The 13,224-nt window shown below is 44.4% G+C and overlaps 2 protein-coding genes across 3 annotated transcripts in view; one reads left to right on the forward strand and one right to left on the reverse strand.

The window, feature by feature from the left end:
* Positions 1-4,881, reverse strand: part of LOC147124084 (ufm1-specific protease 2-like) — a 182,098-nt gene extending 177,217 nt beyond the window's left edge. The window contains exons 1-2 of the mRNA XM_085981408.1: positions 4,759-4,881; positions 872-950 (exon numbers count right to left, since the gene is read on the reverse strand). Of these exons, the coding sequence (XP_085837534.1) occupies positions 872-950; positions 4,759-4,761 (82 nt within the window). The 5' untranslated portion in view covers positions 4,762-4,881. The remainder of the gene's footprint in view (positions 1-871; positions 951-4,758) is intronic.
* Positions 4,882-9,474: 4,593 nt separating this feature from the next.
* cfap96 (cilia and flagella associated protein 96) overlaps positions 9,475-13,224 on the forward strand; it is an 83,233-nt gene continuing 79,483 nt past the window's right edge. For both annotated transcript variants that reach the window (XM_085981418.1, XM_085981427.1), the window contains exons 1-2: positions 9,475-9,536; positions 9,672-9,867. In XM_085981418.1, coding sequence (XP_085837544.1) covers positions 9,768-9,867 — 100 coding nt within the window. In that variant the 5' untranslated portion in view covers positions 9,475-9,536; positions 9,672-9,767. The remainder of the gene's footprint in view (positions 9,537-9,671; positions 9,868-13,224) is intronic.

The following is a 13,224-nucleotide window of genomic DNA, read 5'->3' on the forward strand; positions in this document are numbered from 1 at the left end:
GGAAAAAATGTTTTAATTTTAATTAATTCACCACTTACCTTGTTAAAAGCAGGCCTTGCAACTGCTTTTTAAAAGTGTAACTGCTGGAGACTTACCCTCCCGGAGAAACCTGCAAAAAAAAGTAAGTTCGATGCGCACGCGCTGCCTCTCTGGCGCCGCATTCCACCTCTCAACCCCTTCTTTCAGGGGAACGGAGGTGCCGGTTTCCCGCGCATGCGCAGTGCATGCACGAAACCGGCACTTTCGTTGGGCTGACACGTGAGTACCCCGTGCATACTCACACGTTGGGACCCGAATTTCTGGGCCAATAAAAGGGAAGAGCTTGGTAGATCAAATGGATATTTCTTGTCCTTGACTTTTTGTCATGTTCTTATGAGCCAGGCACCTGCTGAATTCACAACCTCACCTGATTGACCATTACAAGCACTGATTCAGAGCCTCGTCAATCAAACAATCAAGTCAATAACATGATTAGATGTAACCAAGAAAACCGGTGGCAGGAATAGAATCTTCATACGATTATTATTGGGCAATGAGATTGTGAGACTGTCACTCAATTAGAAAGGACACATGATCATTGTTGATGAATGAGATTTCTCAAAGGGGCAACTTTTCTTTAAATACACAGTCTGTGACCTAAAATACTTTGAAAAATGGCTAGCCCGAAGAGACTGGAATTCCCCAGAACAGCTGGTAGTCTGAGTTAAAAATAACAAAGTTCTTTTACAGAATTTTAGTGCAGAAAATCTTAGCATTACCCAAGAGGTGTTAAAAATTTCTATATTATTCAATGATGCAAAATAATTCCCTTTCAAAAAGTAAACAGATGTATTTAAAAATTAAAAATGGATCTAATAAGTAATTTACTCACCATCTGTTTTGTTGAGGATTCCATCCAACTCAATTCCCCCCTTTATTCGAAACAACAAATCTTCAGAATCAAGTGGCAGCTGAAATAAATTGATTGAAACAAATTAATTTATCTGTATATATTTTCTGTGTATGGTGAACATTCCTTATTTGGGCATCACCATTCTCTGACACGGTTTTGCCTGTAGCTGCACACTTTTACCATTAGATGGAGCTTCAGGAACTCCAGAAACTCAGATCCAGAGCATCACTAATACACTGAAGGAAATTTGCTTTGTCCTGACATTCCATGGGAAAAGCCACAGGAGGTGCACTGTCTGCCCTGTTCCCATATCCCTTCTTTCCTTCAATCACTATCTAACCTATTTTTAAATGCTGACATGGTCTCTGCTTCAATCACTAACTCTGGTAGTGCATTACACAGCTACACAACACTCTGTAAATAAAATTTCTCCTGCTCTTTGTCCTAAATCTCATATTTAATCTTAGAGCTATGTCCTCTAGTTCTAGACCACTTAACCACCAGAAACAGTCTACTTCTATCTTCCCTGTCCTATCTCTTTCATAATATTAAACACCTCTATCAAATTATCCCTTAATCTCCGATATTTAAATGAAAATAGCCCCATTTTTTCCAAAACTTTCTTCGTATTTATATTTCCTTATCCCTAGCAGCATCCTATTGACTCAACATCTTTCCTATAGTGGAGCCCAAAACTGCAAATAGCACTCCAACTGTGGTCTTAAGGTTTTATATAGATTCACCATTACAAGTGACTTACATTCTATACCTCTTGCCATAAAATCTAGTGTTCCAGTAGTTTTTTTTAATGGCCTTCTCCACTTCAGATGCTGCTTTTAATGTCTTGTACACCTGAACCCCTCCCCAGAAAACTCTCTGCCCTTCCACATCACCCAACCTTCCCCAAAAGTTTAATTGTTATATTTTTACCAAAATATACCACCTCGCATTTATTGATATTGAATTCCATCTGCCATTTTTTGCCTGTTTATCCATATCCCGTTTCAGCTTTTTTCTCCCCAGAATTATTTAATTTGCCTCCTATTTTCGTATCTGCAAATTTGGACACCGCTCCCTCTAGCCCTATATAGAAGGTGCAAGAAAGATTTACAAGGATGATACCAGAACTGAGCGGTTATACCAATCAGGAAAGGTTAAACAGGCTGGGACTCTTCTCTAGAAAAGAGAAGGCTGAGGGGTGACTTGAGAGATCTTTAAGGTTATGAAAGGGTTTGACAGGGTAGACATAGAGAAAATGTTTCTACTTGTGGGGGAGTCCAAAAGTAGGGGTCATAAATATAAGATAGTCACCAATAAATACAATAGGGATTTCAGGAGCAACTTCTTTATCCAGGAAGTGGTTAGAAGGTGGAACAAGCTACCACAAGGAATAGTTGAAGTGAATGGCATAGATACATTTAAAGGAAATCTAGATAAACAGATAAGGGAGAAAGGGATAGACAGTTATGCTGATAGGGTTAGATGAAGAGGGATGGAAGGAGGATCGTGTGGAGCGTAAACACTGGCATTTAAAAAAATTCATTCACGGGATGTGGGCGTCGCTGGCAAATCCAGCATTTGTTGCCCATCCCTAATTGCACTTGTTGGTGGTGAGCTGCCTTCTTGACAACTGAGCCGCTTGCTAGGCCATTTCAGAGGGCAGTTAAGAGTCAACCACATTGCTGTGGGTCTGGAGTCACATATAGGCCAGACCGGGTAAGAACGGCAGATTTCCTTCCTCTAAAGGACATTAGTGAACCAGATAGGTTTTTATGACAATAGTCATAGTAGATAGTCACCATTACTGATACTAGCTTTATTTTTAATTCCAGATTTATTTAATTAACTGAATTTAAATTCCCCAGCTGCCATGGTGGGATTATGAACTCTTGTCGCCAGGTCATTAGTCCAGGCATCTGGATTACTAGTCCAGTAACATTACCACTATGCTACCATTCCCGATAAATTATTGACCAGTTGTGTCGAATGGGCTGTTTCTATGCTGTAAATTCTATGTATTTCTATGTATATTAAGCAGGTAAGGGATTAAAACTTAATATCAAACAAGCATCATCAGCAGAAACAATCAGCTAAGTTTTGACGAGTTGTCTGGGAAAGGGCTTCACCAGGCGTAATTTGTTTTGGCCCAAACAATGATGGTTTGAAATGTTAATCAACCCGGAGCCTGTTACTTGCAATCCCAAATTTTATGCTATTGTCAAAGATGGTCTACAACTTTTCCCTTGGGGCATCTTGCTGCTTACAGTGTTGCTCTATTCCAATTTGCCCAGCATGGCATACAGCCAGTCAGATTACAAGAAACTCCCTGGTCACAGTTCAAAGGACAGGTCACAGGCAGGGGTAGTGGATTTGACTCACAGCTGTTTCCTGACACTTTTCAGAAGAAGGCAGGGCCCTTGATTGGTTCAAACCCAGTGTGACCGATAGCTGGTGGTCAGAGACTTCCTGTCACAGAATTTTATGTAAATAAAGTTGTCAAAACTTGTGTCCTGATTTGGTAAGAGGATTTATCCAGTCCACCATTCAGAGAGAAAAGAGAAAATTCTCATGGTGGCACGTGATGCATTCCAGTGGCCAGTGGCCAGAGTACGGGTTCTCTGTTATGATCCTTGGACACGATCATTTACCTAAATGTTGGGCAAAAAAAATGTGCTCTGGACTGTAGGGGAAATGAGATCCACTTATGGGAGCGACCAGTGTCACTGAGCCTGAGAACAGATGTAGTGTCATAACCCAAAAACATGATATCAAATTTAGGAAGTTCTCCCTACAAGGAGTGATTAGAATTTGGAATGGACTTCAGATACGGGAGGTGTGGCTTGTAAACCTGACCCCTCCTCCACCCCCCCAAAAAACTCTCTGCTCTTACACATCACCCATCAGGTATGGTATTTGAGACAAAAAGCTTGATATTCATGAGGATTTCCCTTCATGATGCTGTGACGGGTGGACTGTCGTTAGGCAGTTCAAGGGTGATGTTACTTCTTCACACAAAGGGTAATGCAAATCTGGAACTCTCTCCTCCAAAAAGCTGTTGAGGTTAGGTCAATTGAAAATGTCAAAACTGAGATTGATAAGTTTTTGTGAGGCATTGATATTAAGGGTTACGGAACCAAGGTGAGTAGATGGAGTTAAGAAACAGACTTAAGGGGTTGAATGGCTTACTCCTGTCCCTATATTCCTAATATGCTTCCTATGATTACATGACTAGAATGCCGCTCAGTACACCAGAAGCCACTGAACAATGTCTTCTCTGGTCTCTCCCTCAACCTTTCATTAACTGTCTGATCTCCTGTGGCCTTGCTCACAGGTAGTCTGGTCTACCTCACAGTTGTGATTTTGGTAACGAACTTGGTCTGTCTCTTTAAAGCCACTGTTGAGACATCCATCTGAGATGAGCCAACACCTTACACACTAAGGATCGAACTCTGAACTCTCCTGATCAGTATAGGTTAGTAACAGACCAAACCACAAAACTATCAGCCTAGATTTTGTGATCAAGTCTCTGAGACTTGAACCCACAACCTTCTGACTCAGAAGCAAGGGTGCTACCAACTGAGCCACGGCTGACACTATAAGACAGTGTGTGGAAATACCTTAAATAATTCCAGAGGGCAATAAAAACTTAATTGCTCTTTGGGTTGCTTGTAAACTTTCCCACTCCAATTAACAAACATGCATTTTTAATACTTCTACACAGCAAAATGTGACTCCAGTTTTGAAAACGTTCATGTTAACAAAATATAGACACTTCCATGGTCAGCATTCCTCAGAACCATCCTCTTCTGTGACTTCTGACCTTCACATTAGCCCAGCTGTGTGGTTTTACGAGGACTGAAACTCACCATTTTTACCGTTCACGATCCACGGGCCGCCGTCTACACAAAAAGCCTTCGGATCTCTCTGCTCCGACTCGCCAGCTGCCGGCGTCGCCTGATGCTCCTCGCCGTTACCACGGAAACAGTTGCTAAGGCGGCCATCTTTGTGAGGGGCGTCGCGTCCAGCTGACAACAATGATGCGGGCAGGGGAATTTCGGTCATGGAGGCAAAGCCATTGACTATCATCATCATCATGTTCTATAGATTTTGGGGGAAAAATGTACTTCATCATTTTGTTTAACACAATATACAAATAATGTTGCAGTCTGCGTACCAAGGAGTTATTACTGTTAGAAGATTTTATAGTAAATGTATTGCTTATTTTTCCCACTTTGTATTTGTTATGTTTTCTCCAACACCATATTTGTCATTTGCAGATTCTTATGCTTTGCTCCTTTTCTTTCTGTCTTTGAAAAAAAAGACAGTTCCTTTTATGCAATTACAACCCCAGGACTCATTGGAAATACTAGGAGAACACACATCTGGAATTCTATAAAGGAAACAATGGACAGGGAGACATAGGTTCAAACTAGTAAAACGTAAATTTAGGACTGATATTAGAACCAATCACCACTTGGAATGGACTTTCAGATATAGTGGAGGTGAAAACACTGGAATCATTTAAGAAACGTTAAGATGCAGCAATTGGGAAACTGTCAAATCTCTGGATGACTGAATTTAGGCTCCAATTGAAGGTTCCACAGACACATCCTTCGCAATACCAGGAGCAGAGAGAACCTCAGCACCTAGTGACACTTGGTTTACATATTTGAGGGCCTATAAGCAGCTTGATGCAGCTCAACACAAAGGCCACCATCAGTATGAAGGCGACGTTGAGTATGGTTTTGTTCCCTCTATCTGGGGATTTTATGTGTCCCGGTATACAGGGTTCATTTTTGATCTCCAGGTAAAATGGAAGATGCTTTGGGAGATGGCCATAGCGCTGGTGCAGGGTCTGGCACCATGCCCAGCAACATGAGGAGCACTTCATAACTGACCACAAGATTCGTACCTTTGTTTAAGAGAGAGTGCTGCTCCAACAATCCTACATTTTCATTTTAAGTGGATTGAGAATTGGTTGCATGCCTAAAAGCAGAGAGTTGTTATCAATGCTGTGGACATCAGTGGTATCCCGCAGGGATCAATGTTAGGGCTTTGCTGTTTATTATCTATATTAATCACCTAGATGAAGTTGTTACGGAATAATCTGCAAGTTTGTGGATGATATGAAGATTTGTGCGAGTGTTAGGACTGTGGGCAAGACTAAACAACGTAAATGATCCTATATCACAGAGATCTCCCCAATGTCATGGCCAATATTTATCTCTCATCCAAAATCACTAATAACAGATTATCTGGTCCTTATCTCATTGCTGTTGTAGGATCATGCTGTGTGCAAATTGGCTGCTGCATTTCCTACATTACAATAGTGACTACACTTCAAAAGTACTTAATTGCATATAAAGTGCTTTGGGATGTCATAGAATCATAGAATCATAGAAAGTTACAGCACGGAAGAAGGCCATTTTGGCCCATCGTGTCCGCACCAGCCAACAAAGAGCTATCCAGCCTAATCCCACTTCCCAGCTCTTGGTCCGTAGCCCTGCAGGTTAGAGCATCCAAGTACTTTTTTAATGTGGTTAGGATTCCTGCCTCTACCACCCTTTCAGTCAATGAGTTCCAGACCCCCACAATCCTCTGGGTGAAGAAATTCCCCCACAAATCCCCTCTAAACCTTCCACCAATTACTTTAAATCTGTGCCTCCTGGTTTTTGACCCCTCTGCTAAAGGAAATAGGTCCTTTCTATCCACTTTATCTATGCCCCTCATAATTTTATACACTTCAATAAGGTCTCCCCTCAGCCTCCTCTGTTCCAAGGAAAACAGACCCAGCCTATCCAGTCTTTCCTCTAAGCTAAGATTCTCTACTCCCGGCAACATCCTAGTAAATCTCCTCTGTATTCTCTCTAGTGCAATCACATCTTTTCTGTAATGTGGTGACCAGAACTGCACGCAGTACTATAGCTGAGGCCTAACTAGTGTTTTATACAGTTGAAGCATAACCCCCCCTGCTCTTGTATTCTATGCCACGGCTAATAAAGGCAAGCATTCCGTATGCCTTCTCACAGAATCACAGAAACCCCACAGTGCAGATAGAGGCCATTTCGGCCCATCGAGCCTGCACCGACACATATCCCACCCGATCCCCGTAACCCCTGCACCAACACATATCCCACCCTATCCCCGTAACCCCACGTACTTAATCCCCCTAACACTAAGGGTTAATTTATCATAGCCAATCAACCTAACCTGCACATCTTTGGACTGTGGGAGGAAACCGGAGCACCCGGAGGAAACCCACGCAAACATGGGGAGAATGTGCAAACTCCACACAGACAGTCACCCGAGGCCGGATTCGAACCCGGGTCCCTGGCGCTGTAAGGCAACAGTGCTAACCACTATGCCACCATGCTTAACCACCTTATCTACCTGGCCTGCTACCTTCAGGGATCTGTGGACATGCACTCCAAGGTCCCTTTGTTCCTCTACACTACTCAGTGTCCTACCATTTAACGTGTATTCCCTTTCCTTGTTAGCCCTCCGCAAATGCATTACCTCACACTTCTCCGGATTGAATTCCATTTGCCACTGTTCTGCCCACCTGACCAATTTATTGATATCTTCCTGCAGTCTACAGCTTCCTTCTTCAGTATCAACCACACAGCTGATTTTAATATCATCTGCAAACTTCTTAATCATACCCCCTATATTCAAGTCTAGATCATTGATATATATCACAAAAAGCAAGGGACCTAGTACTGAGCCCTGCGGAACCCCACTGGAAACAACCTTCCAGTCACAAAAACACCCATCAACCATTATCCTCTGCTTCCTGTCTCTGGGCCAGTTTTGAATCCAACTTGACACTTTGCCCTGGATCCCATGGGCTTTTAACTTTGTGACCAGTCTGCCATGTGAAACCTTATCAAAAGTTTTGCTAAAGTCCATATACACTACATCAAACGCACTACCCTCCTGAGATATGGACTATGTCCTGAGATCATAAAAGGCACTATATAAATGCAAATTATTTTTTTCCTTCCCCCTAGGTTCTTCGAGTGACAGTCCTTGGTCTCCATCCCCTTGTTCCCCATTTGCCCACTAGAGGAAACAATCGTTCACTTTTTTTGCACAGTAAAGTCCCCAGGCTTCACTCACCTGGGGACTGGCTGCTCCTCTCTCGACACCACTCCCACTCATCATGTTGTGCTGCTGCTGCTCCTGGCTCTGCAGGAAATACTGGGCCCCACATTCCCCAGTCTACCTCTCAGCATCCCCGCTCTACCCGGACAAATCCCCTGACCCCCCAGTCTCCCTCTCACCCACCCACCTGAGTCCCAGTCCCCAAACCCCCAGTTCCAATCCCCATCTATCCCTGCCCGAGCCCCACTCACTCTCCTGATCCCCAGTCATAGCCTTCCTCTTTCCCTCTGCCTGAACCCTCCAAGCTTCCATCCCCATTCCCCAGTCTTCCTCTCTCCCCCATGAGCACCAATCCCCCAACCTCCGTTCCTTAGTTACCCTCTCGACCCGAGCCATCATCCACCTGATCCCCATTCCCCAGTCTCCCCCATCCCAATACCCTGTTTCCTGACCCCCAGTCACTCATCTCCCTCTTCTCAGACCCCTAGTTTGCTGTCACTCTCTGCCCCAGCACCAAGCCCCAATCCTCTGCCTCGTGGTCCCTGTTCACACTAGCTCTATACCTTTCCCCGCTCCATCTCGCTATCTCTCGACCCCTCCCCCGACTCATCTCAACTTGACCCCCATCCCTCTCCCCCCCCGCCAGCCAGTTCTGTTTCCGGTCACCCTAGGCATGGGCCGACTTTCTGCAGTGCCAGGTGGTGGCATCACCAAGTCGGAGGCTATGCTGCAGTGGTAGCCAGTGAGGTCACGAAGTGGGGGGACTGCTGCTGTGCTGGGAAATTTATAGCGCTAAAATCGCCTGGGCTGTGAGCAACAGTACCCAGGGGACCCATTCCCCATTCCAGGAGACTCCTGGGCAATCCAGGAGGATTAGTAACCCTATTTCCCCCGAATTGGCCTTGGGTTTTTGATTTCGTTTTTCGCCTCACCCAGGAGGCACCTCACTACATGGCACCCAGAGAGGGTAGGAGTCTGCTGACCATAAGTCACCACAACTGTATGGGGCCGGCGAGATGGACCAGCTGTCTGACATTGCAGTGTGCCCCTGTTGCCCGGGATCGGCACTCCTCTTATGCCCGTATCCCTCCCGATGAACTCGGCAAAGAGCTGCTGCAACACACAAACAAGACTGAGGAGAGAGGACTACCCCTTGCCTTAAAACTTTCTGATGCCACATTTCCTTATACAGAATTAGCATTGTAACTCCGGGTGCAACCAAAAGATGAAAGGGGGAGAAAAATAATATTTTTTCTATCTTTTAAACTGGGATGGCTACATCTGCATTAATAACAATATTAAAATTAATTCATAAGCAGGGGATTTTATTGTTCATTTTAAATAACTATACAGTGTAAAACCACACATCACATTAGAATATTGCGGCTGGTCCTGTTACAAACACCCCTGTGGCTGCGCCTGTCGTAAGGTGGGTTACACATCTCCAAGGTGATATGATGCGATTCCATAAACAGTGGCGAAGTGTAGCTGAGGGAGGTGCGCGGTGTAAAATTCACTGTCAGCTTTCCGGGCATAGAAAGTTAGATTGTTTTTTTGAAATTATAATCACTACATTTGTAAAACGTAACATGTAACCCACACATTGTTACAGACAATTCTAATGAACACTTGTTTTGCATGTTAATCACTCGCTTTTTAAAAAATTCCCCCTTAGGATTTGCAGGCTGTGTAACTTCCAGACCGAAGGCTTTTTCCAGCCAACTACAGTAGTTCTCGGTGTCGGTCTCGTGTTTTATGTCCAAACGGAACCATGCCTGGAGACTCGGGAAAAACAGACATGGAGAGGATCGGCCTCTTCCAGGAGATGAGCTATGTCACGGTACAAGATCCGTATTACGATGGAATGCCAAGTAAGTTTACATTTCTCTTTAATAATATTTTTTCTTACAAATGGCGGTAAGGTTCAGAGCTACGACGTCACTTTTAACTATCAATTTGCGTTTTATGCAGTCATTTTGGCAACAATCCTAAAACAGTTTAGTAACTTTTTTAAATAATTTAATAATTTTTTTGTCTTATAACACACCTGTGAAGCGCCTTGTGACGTTTTACTAGGTTAAAGGCGTTATATAAATACAAGTTCTTGTAACATGCAAAAGCAGAATACTGCAGATGCTGGAAATCTGAAATAAAAACAGAAAATGCTGGAAATACTCAGCGGGTTAGGCAGCATCTGTGGAGAGAGAAACATGCATATTGTTCCCAGATGAACTTTTATATAGGATGATTATGGCACAATTGTGATCATGAGGAGCAGGAGTAGGCCATTCGGCCCCTCGAGCCTGCTCCGCCATTCAATGCGATCATGGCTGATCATCCAAATTCAGTACCCTGTCCCTGCTTTCTCCCCCTATCCCTTGATCCCTTTTGCCTTAAGAAATATATCCAACTCCTTCTTGAATATATTTAATGAATTGGCCTCCACTGCCTTCTGTGGTAGAGAGTTCCACAGGTTCACCACTCTCTGGGTGAAGAAATTCCTCCTCATTTCTGTCCTAAATGGCTTGCCCCTTATCCTTAGACTGTGACCCCTGGTTCTGGACTCCCCGACCATCGGGAACATCCTTCCTGCATCTAGTCTGCCCAGTCCTGTCAGAATTTTATAAGTTTCAATGAGATCCCCTCTCATTCGTCTAAACTCCAGCGAGTACAAGCCCAATCGTCCCAATCTCTCCTCATACGTCATTTCTGCCATCCCAGGTATCAGCCTGGTGAATCTTCGCTGCACTCCTTCCATGGCAAGAACATCCTTCCTCAGATAAGGCGACCAAAACTGCACACAATACTCAAGGTGCGGTCTCACCAAGGCCCTGTACAACTGCAGCAAAACATCCTTGTTCCTGTACTCGAACCCTCTTGCTACGAAGGCCAACATACCATTTGCCTTCTTAACCGCCTGCTGCACCTGCATGCTTACCTTCAGCGACTGGTGCACAAGAACACCCAGGTCTCTCTGCACTTCCCCTTCTCCCAATCTATTGCCATTCAAATAATAATCTGCCTTCCTGTTTTTGCCACCAAAGTGGATAACCTCACATTTATCCACATTATAGTGCATTTGCCATGTTTCTGCCCAATCACCCAACCTGTCCAAATCGTACTGGAGTTTCATGACATCCTCCTCACAGCATACCCTCCCACCCAGCTTTGTGTCGTCTGCAAATTTGGAGATACTACATCCAATTCCCTCGTCCAGATCATTTATATATATTGTGAACAGCTGGGGTCCTAGGAACGATCCTTGCGGTACCCCACTCGTCACTGCCTGCCACTCGGAAAAGACCCATTTATTCCAACTCTTTGCTTTCTGTCTGCCAATCAGTTCTCTATCTAAGTCAATACCTTGCCCCCAATCCCATGTGCCTTAATTTTACAAGCTAATCTCTTATGCGGGACCTTATTGAAAGCCTTCTGAAAGTCCAAATACACCACATCCACTGGTTCTCCCTTATCTATTTTACCAGTTACATCCTCAAAAAATTCCAGTAGATTAGTCAAGCATGATTTACCTTTTGTAAATCCATGTTGATTTTGTCCGATCCTGTCACTGTTTTCCAAGTGCTCTGCTATTACATCTTTTCTAATAGACTCTAGCATTTTCCCCACTACCGATGTCAGGCTTACTGGTCTATAATTCCCTGCTTTTTCTCTACCACCTTTTTTTGAATAGTGGGGTAACATTAGCTACCCTCCAATCCATGGGTACTGTTCCAGAGTCTATCAAGTTCTGGAAGATGACCAGCAATGCATCTACTATCTCCAGGGCCACTTCCTTAAGTACCCTAGGATGTAGATTATCAGGCCCTGGGGATTTATTGGCCTTCAATCCCGTCAACTTCCCCAACACCATTTCCCTACAAATACTGATTTCTTTCAGTTCCTCCCCCTCATTAACCCCTATGTTCCCCGACATCTCTGGGAGGTTATTTGTGTCCTCCTTTGTGAAGACAGAACCAAAATATGTATATAACTGGTATGCCATTTCTTTGTTCCCCATTATAGACCTTTTAGAATTATTATTCACTGTGGCCATGTTTGTTTTAAACCCTTGATTTCTCTGATTGCCACCTTTGTTTTTCTCCTTCCTGTCTTTTGCATCTATCCTTGTTTCCCTTTCCTTTGTCTCCCTGCTCAGGTTCCCAACCCCCTGCCATTTTAGTTTAAACCCTCCCCCACAGCACTAGCAAACACTCCCCCAAGGACATCGGTCCTGGTCCTGCCCAGGTGCAGACCGTCCGGTTTGTACTGGTCCCACCTCCCCCAGAACCGGTTCCAATGTCCCAGGAATTTGAATCCCTCCCCCTTGCACCATTCCTCTAGCCACGTATTCATTTGAAGTAGCCTTCTATTTCTACCCTGACTAGCACTTGGCACTGTTAGCAATCCTGAGATTACTACCTTTGAGGTCCTATTTTTTAATTTACCTCCTAACTCCCTATATTCAGCTTTTAGGACCTCATCCCGTTCTTTACCTATATCGTTGGTGCCTATATGCACCACGACAACTGGCTGTTCACCCTTTCCAAAATTTTCTGCAGCTTCTCTGAGACATCCTTGACCCTTGCACCAGGGAGGCAACACACCATCCTGGAGTCTCGTTTGCTGCCGCAGAAATGCCTATCTATTCCCCTTACAATAGAATCTCCTATCACTATAGCTCTACCCCTCTTTTTCCTCCCGTCCTGTGCAGCAGAACCACCCCTGGTACCAGGAGGTTGGCTGCTGCTGCCTTCCCCTGTTAAGCCATCCCCCCGAACAGTATCCAAAGCGGTATAACTGTTCGAGAGGGGGATGACCCCAGGGGATTCCTGCACTACCTGCCTGCGCCTAGTATTCTGCCTGATGGTCACTCATTCCCTTTCTGCCTGTGCAACCTTTACTTGCGATGTGACCACCTCCCTAAACGTGCTAGCCACGATTTCCTCAGCCTCGCGAATGCTCCAATATCTATCCATCCACTGCTCCAGTGCCGCAGTGCGGTCTGTCAGTAGCTTCAGCTGGACACACTTCCCGCACACGCGGTCGTCAGGGACACAAGAAGTGTCCCTGATTTCCCACATAGCGCAGGAGGAGCAAACTACGGGGCTGAGCTGTCCTGACATGACATACCCTTTACTTCCTTTAAATTAAGTTAAATTTTTGGTTACCAGCAGCCCCCGCTACACCTCAGAGCTTAGAAACTATAAACCACAGAGTTTAAGTTTGGA

The sequence above is a fragment of the Somniosus microcephalus genome, chromosome 1, assembly GCF_052327205.1.
Source record: "Somniosus microcephalus isolate GS21.2 chromosome 1, FLI_Smic_1.0, whole genome shotgun sequence".
In the NCBI taxonomy this organism is placed as follows: domain Eukaryota; kingdom Metazoa; phylum Chordata; class Chondrichthyes; order Squaliformes; family Somniosidae; genus Somniosus; species Somniosus microcephalus.